Below are 25,508 nucleotides of genomic sequence, written 5' to 3'. Positions count from 1 at the left end.
TACTATTCAAGAGGATATAGAGCAGACTGCTTGCATATAACACACCACTGACCTCTCAAAACTCAAAATAACCCAAATAAATATCTTGCTGTCAACTTACTCTTAGTGTAGCAAGTCTCATCAAGGCAGTCCTGTGGCTGGGCTGCTATTAAGTGTTAGCTGTTTGATGTATTTCAGCGTGAAGAACCTTGTACGTGAAAAACCTGCCTACTGCATAAAAGCTATTTTTTAGCTTTTAGGGACCAGGATCAAGACTTTTTCTGAATTCCTAATTCTGGCCCGGCTGGACTAAGTGGTCAAGATGAGAAATAAGGGCAAAGAGGGGCAACACAAAAGACACTCCCGTACTCAAAACAGCCCGTCTCTTACGTCAGGCACCAGGTCGAGGGAGTGAGTGGAGGAGAGCAGCGGGCCCGGCCCAGTCCCCGGGAGCGGAGCCTCCCGCGCCACCCACCGGCTCTGAGCCAGGCCTGGCTCCCGCACCTCGCCGGCAGTCCCGCTCCGGCCTCACCCGCCGCCCCCGGGTTCCCTCAGCCCCGGCCCCGCCGCGCTCGGGCGCGCCCGCCGTGCCGGGAGGGGCCGTGGCGGTCCCGCGGCGGGGGCACAGAGGCCGCCGTCCCTGCGCCGCCCGTGGAGCGTCCTCCGGGAGCCGCCGGAGCCGCGGCATGGGGGATGCTGGGACAGCCCGGCCCCCGCACTGACAGAGGGCACAGGGCAGCGGGAATGGGGCGCGCAGCGAGCCGCAGCCGGAGGGCGAGGCGGGAGGCCGGTTCCGCCGGGAGGGGACGCGAAGCCCGAGCAGAGGGGGCACCGCGGCGCAGGCCGGCCGCTGCCGGCGGGGCCCGCCACCGCTCGCCGCGGCGAGACGCGCCGTGACCGACCTGTCAGCAGGAGCGTGGTGAGGGCGCTGTGCGGCCACGGCCCCGCCGCGCAGCACCGCATCGCTCCCCGCTCCTCCGCCTGCTGCTGCCGACACCACCGCCGCCGCATCCTCTATGCCGCCAAATACCGCTACTCCTGCTGCCACCACCACCGCCGCCGCCTCGCCCCGCGGCGGCCGCAGCATCCTCCCCTTCCCGCCCCGCTCCTCCCCGCCCCGCCCCGGCGGCCGTCTCTAGGCAGCGCGGCCGGGAAATGCCGGGCATGCCGGGAGGAGCCTGTGGCCGCCATGGCGGGCTGCGCGCGGCGAGCGGAGCTGGTCGGAGCGGGCTCCGCAGGGAGCGGACTCCGCGGGACGCGGTTCCCCTCAGGGCGGGGACGGGGACGGGGACGGGGACTGCACTGCCCCGCTCCGCTCCGCGGTGCAGGTGTGGCGCGCTGGGTGGAGGGGGCAAGGCGGTGACTGAGGTGCCTCGCCAGCCCAGCCTAGACCCGCGCATTCCCTTGGAGACCCGGCAGGGGAGGGCGGCATCCCACACCTCACACGGTACACAGGGTGCACACGGATGTCCTGTGCTCTTGGATATCTTTGTGGCGAAAGCCTTCCCAAAAGCAGCGTTTTGAACGCCTTACCCCATTATACTGGAGGGGGTCCAGCAGAGGGTCAAAAAGATGATTACGGGTCTGTAGCATCTCTTATGAGAAGAGACTGCAGGACTGGGCCTGTTTAATCTGGAGAAGACTGAGAGGGGGTCTCATCAATGCGTACAAACACCTTAAAGGCAGGTGTCAAGCTGATGGTGCCAGGCTCTTCTCAGTCGTGCTCAGCGACAGGATGAGGAGCAATGGCCATAAATTAAAACACAAGAAGGTTTACCTCAACACAGGGAAGAACTTTACACTGAGGGCAGCAGAGCACTGGAACAGGCTGCATGGTGAGGTGATGGACTCTCCCTCTCTGGAGATGTTCAAAACCCACCTGGACACATTCCTGTGTGACCTACCCTAGGTGATTTTGTCCTGGCAGGAGGTTGGACTGGATGATCTCCAGAGGTCTCTTCCAATTTTAACAATTATGTGATTCTGTGACACCAGCAGTAGGGCAGGACCGGACCTTGCAGACATGCCTGGTGCACACAGATGTGGCGTGCTCTTGGAGGTCATCATGGCAAAAGCCCTTGCAAATGTAGTTTTCTGAACTACTTACCCTATTTTAAGCCTATATCCTTACTCCACACCAGGCTGGTTTGTTTTTCCCAGTGTTCAGCAGATGTTGGTGCAGCTGGTGGAGTTGTGAGTGGGGTGTCTTGGAGGAGTTGGTCATAGCCCCAGCTCCAGGCTCACCTCTGTGTGGAGCCTTGCATCCAATTTCCTGTGTCAGGAATTGACTGACCATTCATCCCGTGCTGTCTCAGTTTCACTGTTTGCATTATGCTTTCTGGTCTCATTACTGATTTTTGACTGTCATTTAATGTCTGTGGCATAGCCCAAAAGCTATGGCAGTCTTTGCTGAGCTGTGAAAGCAAATCTTTCTGTGGAGGATGGAAGAATATTGTCAAATGTAGTTCTTGGCAATGGTGATGCATTTTGAGAGTAGGTGTATGTATATATCATATATAATCGCTTAAGACACAGTGCTATGTAAATACTGCATTTTCTTTTGGGGAGCTACTGTCTCTCAGCTTTCTGAATGATTCATTAAGAGTAGTCCCTGTACTAGAACTACATATTCCACAGTGAAAGCCCCATCTCAAGAAATAGATTACTTTTACTTTTATTTTCTCATTCTAGTGGACTGTCATGTTTGCTATTTGAAAATTACAGTAAGTCTTCCATTATCCATGAAAATAACCTTTCTTCATTTTACATAGAGAATTTTGATTTCTCATGAAATTTCATAAGCATTTCCACTCTAACAAGCCAAATGTATTTGCAAAAAAGTAATAATAATTGTATGCTTTTGAGATTTGGAAGAAAGAAATATTATCTGTCTTATTCAAATTGTATTGACCTTATTGAACTCTTTATAAGCCAGGGAAAAAAGACAACTGTAGAAGACTTTACCCTATCCGACTGTAGTCTTGTTACAGCTCTAAATTTCCATTAATCCATCTCATGAAGGGGAACTTTAAATAGCAAGAGGCTCTTCAGTATAAATATTCTGCCTGACATTAAGATGCAAAATACTCTGGTGTTTTAGTCAGCCGGCTCATTATCCTAGATAAAGGATTTTTTTCTTCTCATTCCACAGAGACTTTCAGAATATATTTAAATTTTAATTTGCCTACAAAGATATTTAAGAGCAGAAATCACACTCTTTCCCTTACCTTTGCCTAGAAGTACTCTTCTGTTTCATGGCACTTTATGATTTTGAGTAGGCTTATTTCCTCTCTGAAATTATTGTGATTTTTTTGCTCATTCCCTTATGTGAGTGTAGAAAGCCATACAGATGCAGCTGTGCCAAAAGAATCTCAGATAGCCAGCTCACACTATGATAGTAATGTTTAGACTAACAAGTCTATATAATATACTGGTAGCTTTCCAACAATAATTTTTATGCTAGTGAAATGCCTGATTTTTGTAAATGTCTGTACTGTCATCAGCTTATTAATTACCATTTTCTTTCCAACTATTTCATGTTGAAATGTTATATGCCATAAACCAGTCAACACCATTTTAATGTAGTAGCAACACTGTAGTAATAATGTTCATTGCTTTGCCACCTTTGTATAGAAAGAAGGTTCTGTTTATCTAAAACACATTTGTGAGATGTCTTGCCTGAGAAGAGAAGGTTATGTGTCATGGACATGGAAAGAAGTGCCACAAAAGCCTGCCTTGTCCCCCTGCTTCCTTCCTGGCAGCACTTGTGTGTGAGTGGGTATCTCTGTCTTTTTTGTTAACTGTATCTTGAGGGTGGCAATTCAAAGCACACATCACTGACCCAGCCCTGCCAGACTGACTCACCTGAGAAACTTCAGCTAATGCAGTGCACTTTAGAATCCTACCCTTACATTTGTTGCATACCCTTACATTGTAAGGGTATGCAACAGCTTGCTTAAATCAGCCACCAGTGATTTGATATTGATTAGCAATACTCCCTCTGTAAGTATTTATTTTTCTGAAATTTAACTGACTGCCTCTATTGAAACTAATTGAAAGGGCACAGTGATGAGACATTTTTACAGAAATTGTTCTGGATTCCATGTTTACTGCATTTACTTTGGCAAGGAGAAAAGCTGGCTTCTAAGAACTACGATAGTTTTTAGCTAAAACTTCTTAATTCCAGAGTATAAACCCCTCATTTTTCAGGGATGCAGAAGTGACAATTACTGTTTCCCCATGCATTCTGCAGACTTCAAAGGTTTATTTTGTTGTTCAGACACATTAGGAGGTTGATTTCATGCAGAAGGAATACAACCTAATCCATTTGCCTTTCTTTTAGAGCACAGGTTCCTCCAGCTTGATCTTTATAGGTACTGAATGCTTGCAAGTGTTTGGTGGTTTTGGAGATCAGCCCATCTAAACAAAAGAAGAAAGGGCAGTCTTTTTTTTTCCTTCCTTTTTTTAGGCATTCTTCTGAGAAAAATATTTTTATATTGTATAGCTTTCAGTAAGGTTAGCAGCTAGTATACCAAGTCATTATGTAAGACAAATAGAACAATTCTTGTTCCAGTTTGCAAGTCCTGAGGATAATACCACCTTTCATTACATTCCAAGGATTCTTATTTCTTTTTGTACTTCTGTCTTTCTAATGTTTACTGGAAGCCTTTTGGCATGTTAATGTAGTAATTTGTGGCTGCTGCACACTATTTGTTTTCATGCAGTATTTAACTAAGTATTTTATATGCAGCACTGCTACAGGATACTATATACAACAAAAAATTCTTAAAAAATTAAGGGGTTAAGAATTTTGGTATGTCAACTGCACCCAACTGATGCTTATTGAAACAAAGCACATTATTCAAAACTTCCAGAGTTGAACAGAAATAGATTTATGAGCTGTGTTTTTAGCTGATTTAGCCCACATATTTTATCTTTTACTAGAATTTTAAAGTGTAAAGAGGAGCTCAAAAAATCAAATTATATTATCTACTAGTTATCTCTAGAATATGGCATATATTTTGGGAAATACCATGTGTTTGGAGAAAGAAGGTTATCTATATCCAAATATAGGAGTGATAAACAGGAACAAATTTTAAAAAAAAAAAAAGAACTTGGAAGAAACAAGAAGTGCACTGTAAGATAAAACAGCCCACAAGTTTGCTGAAGCAGCACTTGTATAGCCAGCAGCCCTCTGTGACAGTAACTTTGGCCTTATTTTAGAGGTTATAGTTTCACATGTCTGTGTAGTTCTTGTGGCTTTTAAAACATGCTCTACTGCACCTAAAATACTGGTTCTGGTCAACATTATAGCAAGCTTTACAGTTTTATATGTACAAATAGCCCCTCTCTTCCTCTTCAGGGCACTGTCAGGTAGCAATGAATGAAAACAATTGAGGTGTGCTTTTCTTTTATGAAAAGCTTCCATTTCAAACATATTCTCTGCTGGGTGCTCACCGATGCTCCTACTATAGTAAAAAAAAAACAAAAAACAAAAAGACAAACAAACAAAAAAACCCAAAACACAAAAAAAAAACCCAAAACCAAAAAACCACTGACTGTGGTTTCCATCACAATTTTTCCTGTGGGCAAAGCTTTTAGGGAACATGTTGGTTTATAATATTGCTATCTGGGATTCAAACTGCTATTCTAGTAAAAATACAAAAATATCTAGACACTGGTAAGTTTGATTTTTCTTTCCTTGCTCTTTATTGGGAAAAGCTGCAGCCTGTAAAAAGGCACAGAGACTAAATACTGTATATATAATGATTTGTCATAGGGAGAAAAATAGTACCAGAAACATTATCTGAATCTCTTAAAATAAAATATTTGTCTGTAGTACTCAGATTAGCAAGCTTCTTAGGCCAGTATAAGTAGAATGAAATTAATGTTTTCCTCATCTTTTCTGTGAGTTCTGCCATTCCTAAACTGCTAGGTTTTAAGTTGGCATAATTTCTTGTAAATTCTCCATAGAGAAGTTAGTTTGATGACTAAATTAGTTTAAAATTCTGAACTAATTATTGTGTCTTCATTGTTCAACAATTCTTAAAAAATTCCTTGTTTCAGCCTTTTTTGTAATCCTCAGCAAGATGAATTTCCCCCACCTGGGAAGGTAAGAGTGAGTGTCTGTTCAAAAGCATTTGTGAAATACAATTATCTGAGTTAATGGGTGAAAAATGAGAGCTTTTACATTCTGCTAACATGTGTCTTACCAAAGCTATGCACCCTTTGTTGATAATGTAACTAAGATCCTCTGTACCTCAGAAGTCCTATGTGTGGAAACAGGAGAATATTTATAGTTTGAATTAACTTCTTTTTTATTTTCTTTTTAACAGAGCATAGGCCCTGGAGTGCAGCTGCATGATGATACACTCCCTGACTGCACAGAAATAGCTCAAAAAGAATTATTAGAGAAAAAAATGGGCTAGATGAGCACATTGGTGAATGCAGAGTAAGTTAATACTGATCTCTGGCAAAAATGTCCATATCTTCTCCCTTAACCAAATAATTTATTGCAATATTTACTGGAAAAGTCTGTCATTGTCCTAGAACCAGTATTTGTAGTGCAAGCATCTTACAATCTGTGAAATGTAATTAGACTTTAAGTTGCAAGTTCTTATTAGGAATTTCTTTTGCATCATCATAGGTGAGATTGTGTATATCTGTGAACTTAAGTCTTCTATTATGTTTGGTGCAATAAATCAGTGGTGTTTGGAAGAAATAGTTCCCATGTCCAGATGGAATCTATGTATAATTTGGGGAATGGGACACACCTAGCAGGAACTCTTGCAAATGCCAAACCTTGGATGTCAGTATCATATTGGCCAGGTTATGTAACACATAGATCCAGCTTCATTAGGGATTCTCAGCCCAGAGAAGTGGAAACACTGGGCCAACACTGAACATGGTGTAGTTCATTCTATGGGAGTAGTCAACACCCAGAGCTTAAGGCAACATCTTTGAAAAAAACAAGTTAATCATACATACTAGATGATGAATAAAGGAGGGTGTTGGATTTTTATCTAGAGTAAGCTCTTGCCAAGAGTGTGGGAGTTGCAGAAATACCTCAAAGGAGCAGAGCAAAAGTTTGTGACAGGTGTGTTACATGCAGATTTAAGAAAACAGTTTGATGAAAAATAAAATATTTTCAGCCTGAAGGCATAAAATCTGAAAGTGATGTTAGGAGGAGGGGCCAAGGTTCACACAGAACAAAGAACAAATTTTCTCTCTGTTCCAGAACAAACTTTGCTTGGAGGAACAGTGAAATACTTGTATGTTTTCTTTTAAATAAGTATCATGTGCTCTCCAATGTGTTTGTTTCTCCATCTTACATGGAGAAATCCAGGCTGAAAGTGGCTCTTTGAGGGTAGCAGTTAAGAAAGACTAAAAAAATAAGAGCATGCTGCAGGGTACAGTAATCAGATTTACAGCTATGAGAACATGGAGGCTGGAAGGGTGGAATGCAGCTGTAGTTAGTTATAAGATTGTTGAGTGTGGTTCTGTCTAAACTGGGATCTGAAGGTGTGCCTTATCTAAACACATCAGAACTAGTCTTTATGCTTTTCACATATTTTTCACATACAGTGAACTCCACTGTATGTGCAGTTCATACAGAGGATCTTAGCCTAGTTTTGTGTCTCATATAGATGTGTTTTTTTGAGATGTCTATTGACTGAGAACAGGAAACATTAACACTTTTCCCCCAGAGAATAATAACCAAAGGAAAAAATGTTTTCAGAAGAAATGCCACATATAAACAAGGTTGTGCTCAGGTTGTGTTGTTTAACTGCCATGTCTTCACGCATGGAGTGCTTACATCTTTTGGCAAGTAAGACATATTTTGTTTAGGAGAAGCTAATCCTGTATCACTGTGTTGTGGTGTTGTTTGGCTTTCAAATTAACTAACTAACTGTTGCCAGATGTCTCAGTTTATGAAATATTGCAGGGGGTAATGTAACAGAGAGTTACTGAATTGTAGTGTTTCATCTGGAGAGGTGGAGGACCAGACAGCTGAAGGCAGGTGATAAGAGAAGCTAGAAATTAATCTGAGAGGGAACAGCCTAAACAGTGTCCTGCCCTTTGTGACTCTCATTGACTTCAGAAGGAATTGAGAATTTGGTGCCCTGGAAAATTAGATAATTTTAAATTTGGGTGCCCAAAGAGTTAATGCATTAGTCTTTTTCTGAGCATTCATATTTCAAATTTTCACTTACCAGTCTTGGACAGGTTTTTAGTTTTCTGTGGGTGAGGCTTCTCTATCTGATGATAGTAAATCATGTGAATGTTAAAATATCCAGGGTAGATGAAGAGTACAGTTATTGCAGTAGATGTAAATAGTGCTTTTATCTCATGAATGAACGTGGCCAGTACCACTGTGAACTGGGAATGCTGTTAAGCGTAGGCCTATAATCATAGGAAGGTGGAGAAGGAAGGGGTACTGTGGAAGTCAGAAGTCCAGTGAGCCTCACCTTTAGAAGGGGTTTGTGCAGGACTGAAAATTTGGCAAAGCTTTCCTTAATTGTCAGATTTCTGGGTCTAGTCCTTTCCATAAATGCTGCTGGCTTGATCTGCTTCAGATCAGTAGGATTCAAAATTCTTCTTTTCAGCTGCTTCTGCAGTAGGAGAAGGAAGGTGATTTCTGACTCTTCTAGGTTTGCTCCTCTGTTTGTCATGTGGAAATAGACTACTGCTTTCTGGCAGCCCACTGTTTTTTTGCCTTCATGCAAAGTGTTTGGATTATGTGCACCTATATTATTATTTTTCTGGATTTTTTTAATGCTAAAAGCTGAGTATTGTAAATTCTTACAAATGTATCAGGTTAATGACTCTGACCACAAAACATCATCAGTACCTGATAGTTCTGGTTTCCTGAGTCTTGCAAACAATAAGTCCCATAATATTTCCTCAGGTTTTTATAAGAATTTTTTTAAGCATTCACATATTATCTTTCAATAAACCCTAGCTGTCTTTTGATTTTAAGTAGTTGGAAAGAGATGGAATTTAAGTGCAGCATTATTGCAAGTTTTTAAGTCAAATTGTGGTTGTGATCTCTCATTTCCATAGTTTTGCATTGTTGGCAAATCTGCATTTCAAATGTAAATGAGTTCCATTGCTCTGACGTGTTTTTCTGCAAAATGAAAAATCTTCATCTGTGCCATTTTCTCCTGCAAAGAAAATTCTATGCCAAATACAGATATAAAACTCCTTGATTTAGTATTATAGATTGTATCTATTGACATTCTGAAAATTTTCATGTTTTTTACCAGAGTTAGACCTTGATTTCCTCCAGCAACTCTGAATTATTTTCAAGATTTGTTTCAGGCCTTTGTTTAGCATGTGTGTATCTTCCTATTCCATCTGATTAGAACTTCCATCTTTAAATCTCCTTAAATCTTTTAAGTTGCTTTTGCAACCTTAATCTAGGCATACAGTTTTACTACAGACAATTTTACAAGTTGAAAATAATTTCCCAGTTTTTAATTTTGAGTCCTTTGTCAATGTCTTCCTTCTTTAACTCTGCAAGATAGTGTATGCACTGTATTTCCTTACATGTATTAAATGTACCCTGATCTCTCCAAAATGTTCCTGCAGAAATGAAAATGTTCCTTCTCTATTGAGTACAGAGTTGTGAAAATTGCAGAGCAATATTTAGACCTCTGCTTTTCTGTGTGCAGTTTCTCATGCTCTCTCTTTCCACATGATGTAGTTTGGCTGCTGGGAGGAGTGAGTTGTATGCCCAGAATGATAGCAGGAGGGATTAATTCCCAGGTTTTGGGGGTTAGCATGACTTGTTTGTAATTTTCATCTTTTCTGTGATATATTCCCTTTCTTTATCTTCTTGTGAATACATGTTGTCAGTCTGGCCTAAAGGGGGGAACTAAGTGAAGAAAAGTCTCAGGCCCCTTGCACATGCCAAGACAAAAAGTGTTTATTTACCTTACTGAAGGTGACAGTTCTGTTCATCTTTAGGAGAAAAAATTTTAACCAGCAGACTTGTGATAACTTTGCTAATGAAATAATGAGCTATACACAACCAGTGGAATATTCTGGAACTCAAGGAAAGCAGGATTTCAAAATGGTTTCCTTCAGTTGTGTTTTAGAAGTTAGTAGATGGAATCCTAAAAGTAAGTGTACAGCGAGTAGTTACTCTGAAGCAAATCAGTCAGTTCTGCAAAGCCCAGGATTTTGCTACCTATTGTAGCAACCACATGTGGTAAGAAACTACAGAGAAGCCATCCCACAGAGTATATGAAGGTAGAGCAGAGAGGTATTCAGTCATTTGACTTGTAGGAGGTTGCACTACTCTGTAAGGGTCCAGACAGAGAGTAGAACTGAACTATTTGCACTCCAGTCAAGTTACAAAAAGTGACTGTACACAGAAGATATATTTTTGCCACAGGACAGGGGAGCATTCATGCCCTCCTTGTTTTCTAAAGGTCTTGCATCCTTGCCAGCCTTCCCACACATGGGCATTTTAGGGCAGTGTCATATGCAGAAGGTTTTTGGTGGTTGGTTTGTTGGGGTTTTCTTCAGTAAGGCACAAGTAGCTGAATTTGAAACTACAAGCTTAGTTAAAATACAAGATAAATGCATATTTTATTGTGAATACACAATTTTATAAAGGTTAAAGCACTCTAAATTATCTATCTGAAGAACAAATTTGAGTATTTTCCCTGAAAAAGTAACATTCCATTTTCAGCATGTGCCATCCCTTGAGTTGTAAAATTGTTTCCACCAGACAAGCTAATGATACAAGTCCTTTAGTTTAATTAGAGGTTTGATGATTGGCTTTTATTTGAGGGAGAGAGAGGGAGGGTAGTTTGTATTTTTGGCAGGAAGGGAAAGGCAGGGAGTTATTTTGCTTTTGCAAGGAATAGATGTCCTATATTATATGAACTAAAGATGTGTGTGTTCTCAGGAAAGTGTCAGAACAAAGACAAAATCTCTGCATGAGAGAACTTACTGTGTAGGAGGATCTTTATGTAGCAGATCAGCTGCATTAAGCTAGAAATTACAGTATTTAATCCCCTGTGAAGTTATAATGTGAGCCTGTCTCACAGGCAGTATAGAAAGCTGTGTGCAAAAGTTCTTGCTTTACTCAGGAATACTCAAACCCAGCTTTCTTTGGGGAAAAAATATGCCCAAACGATCTATGTAGAATAATGATTTCTATGTAGTGATATATTCTGGAAGGAGACAATGGAAATTGATTGTGGGGTGTGACTTTGCATGAATGGAGTCAGTTTGGAAGTGCCAATACAATTGAATATAAGATTGAAGGAAAAATATGAATGATCAGAAAGAACAGGGTAAGCACAACTGTAAATATTTGCTTGCTAGGATGGACGAAACTAGTAAGGTAATTCATGGTTTGTAAGAAGGGATGCTTTTGTGAAAGGGTTTGTAGCAATTGTGAGAGTACCAAGTAGGAATTAGAAAGGCAACAGAGGAGGTAGCAATGGTTTAGGAACTTCAGAAGATAGGCAGTCAGAACTCAGGCAAAGGTTTCCCCCACAGGCAGTGAAAGAACTTGTTTTTCAAGGACGTATTATAGAGGGGGAATCAACAGGCTTGGCAAAATACTCAGGGAGGTGGGAGAGAAGAAAGAACAACACATCTATCATTTTGTAGTCAGACAAACAGGAGGATGCTGGAGCTGTGAAAGCACAGAAAGATGGTTTTGAATGGGGCAGTTGCTTTGAGATTATAAACACAGTCAGGTGTTAAGTGTAGTTGAAAAGAGCTGAATATTCCCATTGAAATTTCCAGACAGAAGATCCTGATATTTACGTAGGTGTTACAGCAAATTATGGCTTTTAATTGGCATTTTTGTGCCTTTCCTGTTTATGCTTTTGAAACAGGTACAAACAACCTTTGACAATCATGTAACAAAAGTTGGCTTGTACAGAACAAATACATATTTTTTTGTGCACGCAGGAAGTATAGCAGATATGCTTAAGTGTGACAAGACAGGCCCTGGCTTGCAATAAGAGCTCACATGTTCAAATTACTATTTGACTGACTCCCAGTGTTGGTAGTGTGACTGTCACAGTATATCTGAGCTGTGTCTTACAGCTTTAAATATTGGGACAGGAACATCCATGGAACATAGCAGATTCTCTCTCCACAAGATCTCACTGATTCACAAACTCCTGAAATTGCCAAAGGAAGAAAAACAAGGAAGTTATGTTTAGTTTTACTTCAGCTGCCTACTTTGAGTTCAATTAGCCATTATTCTTGAGAATATTTAGTATTATACAGAGCTCAAGTCCTGTGAGGAGCAGCTGAGGGAGCTGGGGGTGTTTAGCCTGGAGAAGGTCCAGGGGGGAATTTACAACTCCTGAAGGAGCTTTAGGCAGCTGAGGGCTGACCTCCTATCCTGAGTATCAAGGGGTGGGACACGAGGAAGTGGCCTCAGGTTGTGCCAGGAGAGGTTTAGATTGGATACTGGGAAAAATTTCTTCACTGAAAGAGTTGCCAAGCCTTGGAACAGGGGAAAGCGGCTGAGTCACCGTCCCTGGAGGAATTTAAAAGATGTGTAAATGTGGTGCTTGAGAACATAGTTTAGTGCTGGATTTGGCAGTGATGGGTTAAGGGTTACACTTGATGAAGTTAAAGGTCTCTTCAAGCCTAAACAATTCTATACTTCTACAATTTTTACAAGAGATGAAATATTTGATATCACGACCTCATTTTTAATGTCTGCAACTTGAACTCTGTCTTAAACATTCTAGTAAAGCTTTGGCTTTATACGTTCATATGAAGAAAAGCAACATAAATTATATTCAAAATTAGATTCTGTAGAATAATCCTGAGAAGTGTGCTGCCAGCTAAGTTGTCCTTTGATTTTAAAATGCCATTAAATCTTGAACTGATGTCTAGGTTCAAAAGCCTGTTTGATCTGGTTTTTTTCTCCCTTCTACATTTTTATGGGAAATTAAACTCTCTTGTAACTACTTAAATGTAAAGATAACTATGACTATTTAGTGAGTAAAATCATGCTTAGATATGAGTTAAAGCAGTTGAAACCAAACCTAAATCCTGCCTGCCTCTTTTTGCCTCCTGCACCCTTCTAAAAATGAAAAGATCTAATGCTTGCCAATCCTATAGTTGCATTATTATAAACTTACAAAGCACAGCAAGGTCCAAAATTAATTCTGTCTCCTTTGAGTAGCCCTGTAGATGGCTGATATATATGCACAAAGTAGTTTTTGCACTGGTCCTTCTGAAATTCAAATGCAACTTAAAATATTTCCAACCCATGACCAAGATTTTGCACATTATTAAATGAGTGAGTTCTTGGCAATCATCACAGATACTTCTTTTTTCTGAAAGAATAGTAAACACTTGTTCTCTCTCTGCATGACTGAATTTCACAACAAAGGAAAAATGTTCTCTTTCTCAATCTCTTACTCAAAATTAGCTTCAGATTGTGTAGGAGACTGTACAGCCTTGGTCAGCTTGTTGGGGAGTAAAACTCATTTTTCTCACTGGCATTTTGAAACTTAAGTTATATTGCAAAGGCAAGAATTAATTGCTTGGCTGTATAAGTTGTTAATCACAGACTGCTGGAGCTCAGCATTTTCTGTATCTCAACAGTCATCCACTGTAACTTCTAACAAGTCTTTTCCTCACCCAAGCAGAAGTGTCAGAATACTGAATGCCATTTACAGGAGCGCTTAATTACCAGAACTCTTGCAGTTAGTCTAGCATTACTTTCGCAGTCCTCAACACAATTTCAGGTTATTGGTTCTACTTCAATTTTATCTAAATTGCAAAGCATTGAAGGATATTCTAGAAATGCCTAATCCAGATCTTAAGCAAGTTTAACTGAAACTGGAACAACTCATTTGAGAGGCTTTTTGTGTTTCATAGCAGCTTTACAGACTGATGAGAAAAACGGTTGTTTTCTCAAAGAAGTAAATGCACACTGCAATGTCCTCTCAGCTTCTGTGAAGAAAGATAACAACCAATAAAGCATAACACTGGAACTAAATTAGATTAATGATGTATTATAAGAGATCTTGTATTATTCTCTGACATTTTGGGGTAAAAGTAAAAGATGAGATTTTGTTCAGGCCATCTAAGTAAACATTTTCAAAGCTAGATTTTTACTGATAAGTGTGTGGATTTATGTCTAGTCAAAAGGATCCCTTTTTGTGTAAACTGAATTTTATGTCTCTATGCTCCCTTTCTAATAAATAGAGAGGCAGGATCACACCAGGCTGAGACAAGTCTCCTGAGGTGAGATGAATACCTTTCTGATGGTGCTTATCTGTCTTTCCATGAGGTCTGTGACAGTTAAATGGCTAAACCTAAGTGAAATAAATGTTTTCCACAATGAAAACCTTCTTGAACAAATATCTAAAAATGAAAGTGATAGACAATGTACTCTCCTAAACTTACATCACCAGATCAATATTTTAATCCTTGCTTTTACAACAGTATCTAGGAACACTAGATATGCATAAGATGCTTGAGGCTGTATAATTGCAGAATAAAAATCCAGTCCTAACTCTCAGAGTTTACACACTAAATATAAAATGACATGACAGAAGAATGTAGACAACGGAGTGAAAAGGGTGGTGAGAGTGCCTGGGTCTGTAGTAATCACCACCCATCAACAACCCAAAAACTGAGAGTTTTGTAGACTTTGTAACAGGAACATTACCATGTGACTTGGAGCTTGATAGTATTGTAACTTTGGTGATGTTTCAGAGGAGAGCCTTTGATGGAAAAGGATCATGGAGGCATATTTATGGGAAGTAAATACATGGTCATTGTGAACTGATGGGAAGTTTAGACCCTGTTTTAAAACAGGTTTCCAGTATTTGGCCACACTAACTGTCAAAAAGTGTAAAAAAGGAAGTTCTTATATTTTAATTTGTGTCAATTGCTTTTATCCTGTTACTGGGAACTACTGAAGAGAGCCTGGCTCCATCTTCTTCACACACTCCCATCCAATATTTGTACACACTGACAAGATGCCTCTGAGCTTTCTGTTCTCCAATCTGTTCTTCAAGAACAGCCCCAGCTCCCCCAGCCTCTTATATATATGACAGTTGTTTCAGTCACTTGGTCACCTTCATGGCACTTCACTGGAATTGTTCCAGTTTAATGTTTATGTCACACTGTGGGGGCAGACCTGGACTCAGTACTCCAGGAGTGTTTTACCAGTGCTCACTGGAGGGAGGGGAACCTGTCAACCTGCTGGCAACATTTTTCTTAATACACCCTGGAATTACGCTGTCCATCTTTGCCAACACCATACAAAGTTTGGCCAGATGGAAGCCAGAGAGTTGAAGTAAGAATATAGTGAACTTTTGATGGTATGGTCCCCAAGTCATTCATAATCCAGTTTTCTCAGTTGCCAGCTATACCAGGCATATCCACTATGAGGTGTTGGTAAGAAAAGTTGCTTTATACAGATGCTATTTTTATCACTTGAGTGGTGCATATGACTTTTGTATAGTATCTTTAAATGAAAATTTCATTAGGCTCAGGAGCAACTCCTGTTTAAGCTGAGTATACAAACTAATGATTCTCATCATGTGAGTGCTGGCATTTTCTAGATCCTGAGCTTGGCCAGGAGAGGAATACAGGCTGCCTCTTGTCCGATTTCCTACATACTGGATGAAGGAGAGCAAGAGGGCATCTTCTGGGAGAACAACACAAGCTGCATATTATGGGGAGGCTGGAGTGCAGAGTGGGGCATGGAAGGGAAGGAATAAGTAACTGTACCAGAAGGGAGATGGGAAAGCTCCTGTGTAAGCCCTGGACCACCTCTCATCCAGGATTGAGGAGGAAGACGCTTTAAAAGAACATAGGGACAAGGCAGGGCAACTGGGTGGAGGTTAAAATAGAAAGCCTTTCCATATGTTCTCTTCAAATGTAGATTCGGTGATATTTTACCCACAGATGATGGAGGTGAATTTGGGGTCCTTCACACTGACCTGCGTAGAACCATTATTAAACTTACCTTGGTGATGTGAGAACTTATGACAAGCATATGGAAATTTCTTCTGAAGCTGGATGTGATTAAAACACTTTGAGGTAAAGTCTTTTTAGCAGTATAGACAATTTGTCTGATCAAAAATTTTGTTCACTTAACTACTGCTGTTTCCTGACCTCATGAAATGGCACTGCATGGGAGCTACATAATTCACATGCAATTCCAAAAGATGGCAACCTTAGGCTTCCAAACTGGGGCCTCTGCTATACAGCTCTACAGCTCCTAACAGTTCACAGTGGTGAATTTGAAAATTCTGTGTTGTCCCAGACTGAGCTTATTTTTATCCACCTATTCTATTTTTCATATATTTCTACTTACAAGACAGAATATATGTGATTCAGTTATAAAATGGGCAACTTCTCAAATTTATTTCTGTGTCTGAAGGAAGGGGAGGTTAGGAAACCTTAGATCTACAATCTTAGTTTCAGACTGTGATTTTAAGGATATAGAGGAGTGAGGCTCTGCTATCAATCTGTGCTGAAGGTCCTCTGGCACAATGGTAAAGTAGAGACAGATTGGCAAAAAAATGAGGAAGGAATTATTAATTTGATGAATTTTAGTATACTTGCTCTTGTTTTACGGAATTATTAAGGCTTTATTCCACTAGTCCACTAGTCTTGCCCATATCAGCCTACTTCTATTTAATGGCAATCACTACCATTGTGAAAGTCTGCATAACTCTGGATAGATATGCTCTTGAGACAAGATAAGGTAAATAGCCTTTATACTACATACATTCTTATGCCTTAAAAGATTCATCTTTTTTCTTGGTTAGTACTTATTTTCTGACTTGATCTTTCTGTCCAGTTTCAGCCTTTTTTGTGGTTTTGTGTTCACATTAAATCTTATTCATGAATAGTTAATGACAGGAACTTCACAAAGAAATTCATCAAGAAATGTAGTTATTTTAGAAATTTTTATTAAATCATGTAGTTACAACTGAAGCTGCATTGACAAAACCAAAAAACTCTGATGCTGAAGTCTAAATTCTGTGGTTTTATGACAAATGCTGCTTTTAGCATTACAGGATCATTGCTGGATGGAAAATCAAGCGTCTTGCTTATTTTCCAACAGTCATGTTTGGAAACCATCAGCTTGGAAAAATCCATCTTGGTTTGGCTTAAAGCCAGATTTTGAAATTTCAGCTTTCATGAAGCAGAAATGTCTTTCTTCAAGTGGCCCTCGCAGCAGGGTCAAAATGTGAGCCCCACTCTGTTTTATGCAAAGCTTTTCACTTCTGCAGTTGTTCATCCCTCCCCAGTCCAGAGATAAAAAATTCTATCTTTTTTTGGTTGTGCCAGTTCCTTATGATTTTCCCTTCCTTACTTATACTGTGCTGCTGTGAAGGGATAAGTATTGGCCTAAGCTATTACTGTTGTTCCTTCACGTATGTAGCAGAACAGAGTGAGAATTTTGATGGCAGTTTTGCTGCTTTTGTGCAGAAAGCTTGTGATTTTAGCATTGCCCGCAGGGGTACTTTACTCCCACAATGTTGCTTGATGATTCTATTTCTACCAACTCAATATTCCATTAGTTTTGTATTACATTCCTGTTACTCTTTTTGGTTATGTTAATTGCTTGCATAGGTAAGATTTCAGACAGGGATCTTATTTCTACAAGGTTTGTCCTGTGCTACAACTCTCATTACTGAATACCTGAGCACCTCAATATTCAGTGCATTTATCCTTGCCCACCCAGTGGAATATAAAGCTTATTTTTTATCTATTTTTAATAAAGGGGAAACAGTGCTTTGTAGAGGCTAGGATTTCATCTAGCTTTCAGAGGGAAGAAATAGCAGGTTCCTGTGCATAATTTCCAGGTGTTTGGCACCCTAATTGCCTGTGTTGAACAGTTGGGGTGATGGATGTTGCATATGGGGAAGAGTGATCAGAAAGCATCGGCATTCTCAGCAGGAAGCTGCTCTGAGCCAATTAGCAAGAACAGGGATGTTTCAGGACCTCTGCCTCCTTCTGCAGCTTTGGCATTTAGCTCTTCGTGGGCCAGAGGCACTCCTTCCTTTGGCACACTGCCTCTCCTGCCAGTGCATGCAAGCTCTGAGCTTTGGTACATGTTCTTATCCTTCTGTGTCTTTTATTTAAAACAAAAAAACCAAACCAACACACAAATGCCACCAAAGCCATGGTGGTCCCCTCTTCCTCACATCCCTTCTTATACGTGAATCAGTAGCATAAGCATTGACTGAGAAGGCTTACTGCTCACTTGAGCGTGTTGAAGTTGCATCTCCCAGATCCTGGGGCAATGCCCAAGTTAGCAGGCTGCCTGGGAGGCTGGAGCTAGGGAGGGAGCTGTGCTGCAAGGCTGTGTGAGTAAGCTGGGAGTCCTGGGACCTGGAGGAGGATGACTCGTGACTTGGCTCTCTTGGCAGGGAGGGGAGCAGAGTCCTATCTTCCAGACTTGTTTGTGCATTTTAAAAACAACTCCAAAACAAATCCAAGGGGTCCAATCTGTATTTTTGTTACTCAGGTGACAGCCCAAAATACTTAGTGGTAAACGTACTCTTTCATGTCTTCTGCTCCCCTCACTCTCTGCTATGTCTGCCCTCCAATTAAGTATGTTTTTAAGGCAGCAGAAAGAGAGGAGGTGAGAGGAACCTCCTCATGCTGAAGAGGCCTTTAATCCAGGTGCCTTGTATTTTTTTCTAGTGCTCTAATCAGTAGGATACTGTATGAAAATAAACACTTGCAACAATATTGTCCTCTTGGGCTGTGTTTTAAATGAAAATGTTTACCTGTTCATTTTGTGAAGTACCCTGAGCTCCAGCTGTAGGCTGGGTGTATTTTATTAGCTCCTTAGGGGCCAGCATCAGCTGGGATTTTTGGGTCTTCAGGTAGAATAGGCTAGTGACACAACGGCCAAGATGTTTCATTTTCAGCTTGTACAGAAGCAAATTTTTTAGAAAACTTCCAAGTTTAAGTAAGAGGTGCTCTTTGGAGTAAGCATTGTAGATGCCTGGTTTATGATTTTGGAATTGCTGTACAATTAAGGTGTTAAAATCCTCTGTTGAATGTAGTGTTAACTGAGCAGGGCCCCATGTATGTGTCCTTGCTCCTTTTCCTACCTCTTTGCCTATTCTATTTACAAATCTTAAAAAAAAAATAGAATAGTTAATAATCATAATTTCTGTAATATTTTACCTGATAGTCATGTCTCTGTAATATTGCTCATCATTACAACTACTTCTAACACCCATCTTATTTTAAATCTGTGTAACTTTTTTATTCAGAACCTAATTAAACTAAATTACAAGCATAGGGTTTTTTAGGAAATACTGCCATTATTGAATCTACTGCTTTGCATTCATAAAGGACCAGAATTTAAAACAGCAATCGTACATCTTATAAAATCTTTTATTTAAGTCAACACTTTCTTCCCTCCCATTTTTTTACTGTAACCTCTTACCTCTTATTTTTCTGTTGAAGATGCAGGGCCAGTTTACTTCCTGCTCCATGAATTAATTTATAGTAGAGGTTCAGTAAAACAGTCTCACTGTTTCAAGGGAGATGGTAGATAAACCTCTCACAACAGAAGTTTATCCATAAATTTATAAACAGCTTCTCTCATTAAACATTGTTGGACTAATTTCAGCCTAACAGTGTACTCTTTATTTTATGCTGATCACATTGGTCTCTGTTCAGATAAAATATACTTTATTACAGTGTATTTTTTCCCCTAAGAAATCTCATGAACGTGGCAAAATACTCATTTATACTTTCATAATTCATACTTTATTATTTGGCAAAAGTGAAACTAGTGGATGATTTGCTGTCTAAGGTCTGGACAAAATTTGAAAATTATTTAAGATTTTACCCTGCAGAAACCTAATTCTCTCCATAATTATTGTCATTTCTGCTGCACACAAAGCCCCTCTCAAACTTCACTGGGGATAGTTTCCATGGGAACCAGAGAGTGAGAACTGATGAGTCTTGAAACAGTCAAATAATAATCTTCCTTTTTACCAGTGGGCAAAGATTTACTTCTCCACTGTTTAATGGAAGTCACTAGAGCTTATGTTTTGAACAAGGGAGGAAAATAAGGCATCTGAAAGGAGACCAAGTCTGCTTTGTATACCTGAAGGGTTCATTCTTGCTGTATTAAAAGGGAAAACCACTGGGTTCTCCTTGCAGAGGTCTCTTCCTTGTATTCTGCTTGTAGACTCCTGAATGACAGAAAGGGAAACTCTCTGTTAAATCTAAATGTGAACTGTCCAGGAACGGTGAGGAGGGAGTAGTGGTCATGAGAAGGTGAGTTAATTATGTGTGTGGCAGAGATACAGTCACATCATGAATGCAAAAATTTAGAGGCTGCTGAATGATCCTGCAGAAAGCATCCCTGGGGAAGGCTTTCCAGGTGCTGGCATTGACCTGTCTTCAGAACTGAACTGTGCTGGTTTTCAGACAGAGATGTGTGCCCTCTTACCATGCCTGAGTATTGGCTACAATGGGGTTTGTCTATTGCCATTTCATGGAAGGGAGAAGGATCCCTCAGGAGTGATGTGAGGTAATTAATAAAGTCACTCTGAAGTCTAATGAGGTGCCCTGCAAAACTGGCCATTATTTGGTTGCCATAGTCATTTGGATTATTTTCCTGAAATACTGAGAAGGGAACACTGCATTTCATGCCTGTGAGAGAAAAATATGGAAAAGACAGAGAAATGTTTGCCCTCTTTTAGATCTGTGATACTGTTATGAAAGATGACCTCCAAAAGGAGAAGAAATCAGGTTCCACAAATCTTGCAGCCAAGTTGCAGCTCTCTAAAATTGCTGATGCACAGAAAAGACCAGAAGCGTTTCCTTACACAGAATCAAATTCGGCTAATAAGCTGAGTTTTAATATAGCACAATTTAAACTTGATTTATAGGAGGGTAAATGTCATGGTATGTTTTTTAAAAATGTATTTTATCTTAATCAGCTTTTTATATTCTTTACCATCATATGGTTTTCCAGTAGTTTTGGGTTTGAGTGTTTAATATATGCCTTTGTGTAATTATTTTGATCTCCCTTTCACAAACATAAAGAGAGAAAAAGGAAAAATGCACATAGATTATTATCACAGTGCTTTGAATTTTTTTTTATCTTTTCCAATTAGTTGAAATAATAGAACTTGAGGGAGAATATTGTTATTTTTGTATTGTGTAATATATCAGATATAGAAGTGATTAATGATCTAATCCAGCATTAAATTAAGAAATCCCATTTTTGTCTCTTACCAGTAATTACTGTGTTGTAAACACTGTTGATGGCAGTTACTGTATTGAAAAACGAGGACTCAAACTCTAAAATATTTTTTCTTAGCTTGTGCACGAAGCTAAGATAAAATAAGATGCTTGCATTTAAAAAAAAAAAAAAACCATGAAAATAATTTTTCCACATTATAGATGTATTGTGGTGGGTTTCTGAGATAAAATTCCAGGTGTATTACTGGTAATATTGAAGAATACAAGAGGAGGATGGCAGATGAAGCACAGCTTTGGGTCACTTTATTTTGGCCTCCTTAGCAATGCACAAAAAGACCCTGCAAGTGAGAGCTGTGCAGTTTAAAGTGTTCAATTTGTCCTTGAATTCTAAAATCAGATTTCCTACTGTATGTTTTATAATGTCTTTATGTTAAATTACTGTCCTGTACAGCTCTGGTAATCAACAGTAAACACAAATAAAACCTATTTCATGGTTTTAATGCCTAGAAGAGTTTATTCACTTCTTACTGCTTGTGTTTACCCAGTTCTATGCCTGCCTCAACTTCAAGGAGAGAACATCACAAAAATTCTTCATTCCTGTGACCAGGACCTTCATTCAGGCCACTGAATGCTAGAATTGGTAGGCTGCTTAATGCTGTTCCCTATTGTTCTCTGAGCTGGATCCCCAGCTGCTAACCACAGACAGTAGGCAAGATGATTATTAGAGGAGAAACTGAAGACTATTACCACTGATGAATCATAGATTTCAGTCACTTATTCTTCTGGAGAAAAAGGCAACAGGGCTGCTGCTTATTCTGAAGGTCTGAGTGGTGTGGTGAGGAAGAATGTGATGATATTCATATGGGAACAGCAGAAATGGTGGTGGCTCCCAAACATCTGATAGGAGACAGTGGAACAAAGGACAGGGCTGACACAAGTGCCATTTCATCACAGCATGCCCCAATCCAACGGCACCGTTTCCTGGGAGATGGAGCAACACTGCGTGCCTATTAATCACGAGAGAAGCTCTGCTGTTCTCACAAGTCCTCCAAAACCTGTCTAACTCGAGTGGGCGAGGATCAGCCCACCCATGACAAACTACTGCAGCTTTATCCTACATACTATATATTATCAAAAATGTTATGTCTGCTCTGAACAAAATGTCCAAGTGTGATAAATGTGGGCAATGTTCCAAGAAAGTGGGCTTGTCTTCATGAGAGTGTTGTACTTAAAATCAAACTTTAAGCTAATTCATTGTAATCAGCCTAATCTACAGACCTGCATGAGGCACTCATTTTTTTGTAAATATTGCTGTCACACTTACTGAAATTAATATTTTGTGCAGATTAGTGTGCTGCTAACTAAATTGCTTTGAAATCTAATCAAATATACTGTGACTTTCTCTTGTAGCTATGGTTATATACTGTGGTCTTATTTATATTAAACACATTCAGTTCCCTCTGTTATTATAAAAATGTGCTTTAGGAAAGCTTTCAGTGAAGTAACAGGCAACTTCTCCCGTCCCATGAGAGCCTATATTTCTGGAGGTTAGAGAAGGACTTGTGTAGTCCTGGCTGTGGAATGTACAGCCATACTCTCCTCAAACTGCATAAAGGTAGGCCTCACTGCTGGAATTAATCTAAGTTTGATATGGTACAAGCCAGAGTTCATGATATAGCTCTCTTCATTGCTGAGAATCTAGGTAGAACAATGCCAATGGATAATTCAGTCCTCTGTAAAGTGCAGAATGCCAGCAGAAGGCAAAACCATCAGATCTATATTTTTTTTCTTACATATCCAAGGAAAGAATGAATGTTTTCTCGGTAAGTAAGCTTTTCATTGAAGAAATACAAACATCAAATACTTCAGAATCACTACAAATCTGTCCACTCTGTGCTTATTCTCTGATATTATGTTTGATCATCAGTGATCTATGTTTTATTGTGTTTTACTATTTGAACTGCATTATGAGATGAAAAGTTTGAAGGCACTTTTAAAATGTAGGTTGGGTTAGAAAAAGCACTGTTCAGGATGTCACAAGAGTAATTTAAAAGAAATTTGTTACTGTGACATTAATGTCTTAGATCAATATGCTGGGGTAAGTTTTTAACTGCAAGGATAACAGTAGTAATTTTAAATTAAAAAGAAAGAAAGAAAGAAAAATCTGATTCCTGGGGAAAGGCAGAAGCATAAAAGGAGAATTATTTTAATGACCCAGTGAGAAAATTACACTAGCAAAGTCTTTGTTACTTGTTTATGTAGTCTTGTGTAAATAAAAATATTTTAATTGTTTTTTAAAAGATACAATGTATGTTTTATGTTATCTCTTCCAATAACATATGTCAAATATATTTTACTTTACAGAAACCTTTGAGGCAATTATTTGATAATTTGTCAAGAAGTAACTTAATGACCACTAAGTAGTCCTCCAAAAAAAGTGTCTTTTTCTGCAAACTGTTAAATTTATGAAAAGTAAACCTAAAAGTATAAGTAAGTAAGGTGAAGAAAGAGACAAAAAGAGTGTCCTAAATATGAAAATACCTTCACTTCTACTTTTACAATGGTGGGGAGCAGCTCAAGAATTACAATCCATTTATCATTAATTCCAGCTACTGCTTGAATTGCTACATCCTTTTTTCATTTCTTAGGCAGATGTTACAATGTGTATGACATAGCCTAGGATTATTTTTACTACATAAGCATTATACTGTTTGTGTCTGAAATAATATCAGGTATTCCTTTTATCATACCACTTCTTGAGATAAACTTACTGAAGTCATTTTTTTTTAAACAAAAGAAAAGGCTGCATGATCAGAAGATCCTAGAGCAACTGGCAAGGAATTTGTTCAGGACCAAGTAAAAGCAGCACCCAAGAAATAGCTATAATTCAGTGTGTTGGAAGTATAATCTTCCCCAGGACTGATCTGTTCCTGATTTCACTGAAATTCAAGGCTCTCTTCCGTTCAGTTTCCGTAGCAGAGGAGTTAGGCTCCAAAGAAGAACTCAGTAGAAGCCCTAGTGATACACGATTTAGGCTGTTGCAGTGTGACTCAAGCAATGCTGACTTAGGCTAAAAGAGGATCTACTCTAATAAGCAGGGTTATGTTTTTGTCCTTGGCAACATGACTGTGACTTACACAGCAATCTGACAGGGATTTACACTGTGCTCTTTTCAAGAGACAAAATGTTCCCACCATGTATTTGGTTTGCATGGCAAGGTTTTGGTAGCCTAGGGCTACAATCGTGACTTCAATGTGAAGCTGATAGAAGCTTCTCCTGTATCTGACAGAGCCAATGCCAGCTGGATCCAGGCTGGACTCACTGCTGGCCAAGGCTGAGCCCATCATTTGTGGTGGTAGAGCCTCTGGGATAACATAGTTAAGAAGGGGGGAAAAATTATTGGTGGAAGCAATTGCAGCCAGCTAAGACAGGAGTTGAGAGTGTATGAGAGAAAAATCCCTGCAGACAGCAAGGCCAGAGGAGAAGGAGGGGGAGGAGGTGTGTCAGGCACTGGAGCAGAGATTAATTTCCCTGCAGCCCATGGTGCAGCCCTTGGTGAGGCAGCTGTGCTCCTGCAGCCCATGGAGATCCAGAGTGGAGCAGAGATTCACCTGCAGACCGTGGAGGGCCCCATGCCAGAGCAGGTGGATGGCCAAAGGAGGCTGTGACCTTGTGGGAAGCTCATGCTGGTGCAGGCTCCCATCAGGACCTGTGGTCCCACAGAGAGAGGAGCCCACACTGGGGCAGCTTTCCTGGCAGGGAAACCCCATGGGGGACCCACACTGGAGCAGGCTGTTCCTGAGCAACTGCACCCTGTGGAAGAGGTGCATGCTGGAGCTATGAAAGGGTATGAGAAGTCCTTCCCCAGAGGAGGAAGGAGTGTCAGAGACAATGTGTGATTAACTGACCACAACCCCCACTCCCTGTCCCACTGTGCTGAGGGGGAAGGATGTAGATAATTCAGAAGTCAGTTGAACTCAGGAAGAAAGGAGTGGTGGGGCAAGGTGTTTTAAGACTTTTTTTTTTTTTTTCATTATCCTACTCTGATTTGATTGGTAATAAATGAAACTTATTTCCCCAAGTGAAGTCTGTTTTGCCCATGATCATAACTGCTGAGTGATCTCTCCCTGCCCTTATTTCAACCCACAAGCCTTATGTTATATTGTCTCTTCTCTGTCCAGCTGAGGAGGGGAGTGATAGAATGGCTCTGGGGGGCAGCTGGTGTCCAGCTAGGGTAAATCTCGGAAGACTGAATTTGGGGCAGTGTTTTGGGAGTCTTGTACCACTATGTTTCAGGCCTTCCTGACCTCTCAAAAAAATGG

The 25,508-nt window shown here is 40.2% G+C and overlaps 1 protein-coding gene and 1 long non-coding RNA gene across 21 annotated transcripts in view; one reads left to right on the top strand and one right to left on the bottom strand.

Moving 5' to 3' along the window:
• The window catches only part of SGCE (sarcoglycan epsilon), a 33,364-nt gene extending 32,211 nt beyond the window's left edge, over positions 1-1,153 (bottom strand). For all 20 annotated transcript variants that reach the window (XM_086857091.1, XM_086857117.1, XM_086857111.1 and 17 more), the window contains exon 1: positions 882-1,153. In XM_086857091.1, coding sequence (XP_086713217.1) covers positions 882-990 — 109 coding nt within the window. In that variant the 5' untranslated portion in view covers positions 991-1,153. The remainder of the gene's footprint in view (positions 1-881) is intronic.
• LOC111924231 (uncharacterized) lies at positions 1,146-23,553 on the top strand. The gene is made up of 5 exons (XR_015278002.1): positions 1,146-1,307; positions 3,613-3,749; positions 6,046-6,091; positions 6,315-6,430; positions 21,732-23,553. It is a non-coding gene; the product is annotated as an uncharacterized LOC111924231 (long non-coding RNA).
• Positions 23,554-25,508: the final 1,955 nt, after the last annotated feature.

The sequence above is a fragment of the Cyanistes caeruleus genome, chromosome 1, assembly GCF_971803275.1.
Source record: "Cyanistes caeruleus chromosome 1, bCyaCae1.hap1.1, whole genome shotgun sequence".
NCBI lineage: Eukaryota > Metazoa > Chordata > Aves > Passeriformes > Paridae > Cyanistes > Cyanistes caeruleus.
Note: the sequence above shows the minus strand (reverse complement) of the source record. Positions and strands in the feature narration are given on the sequence as shown.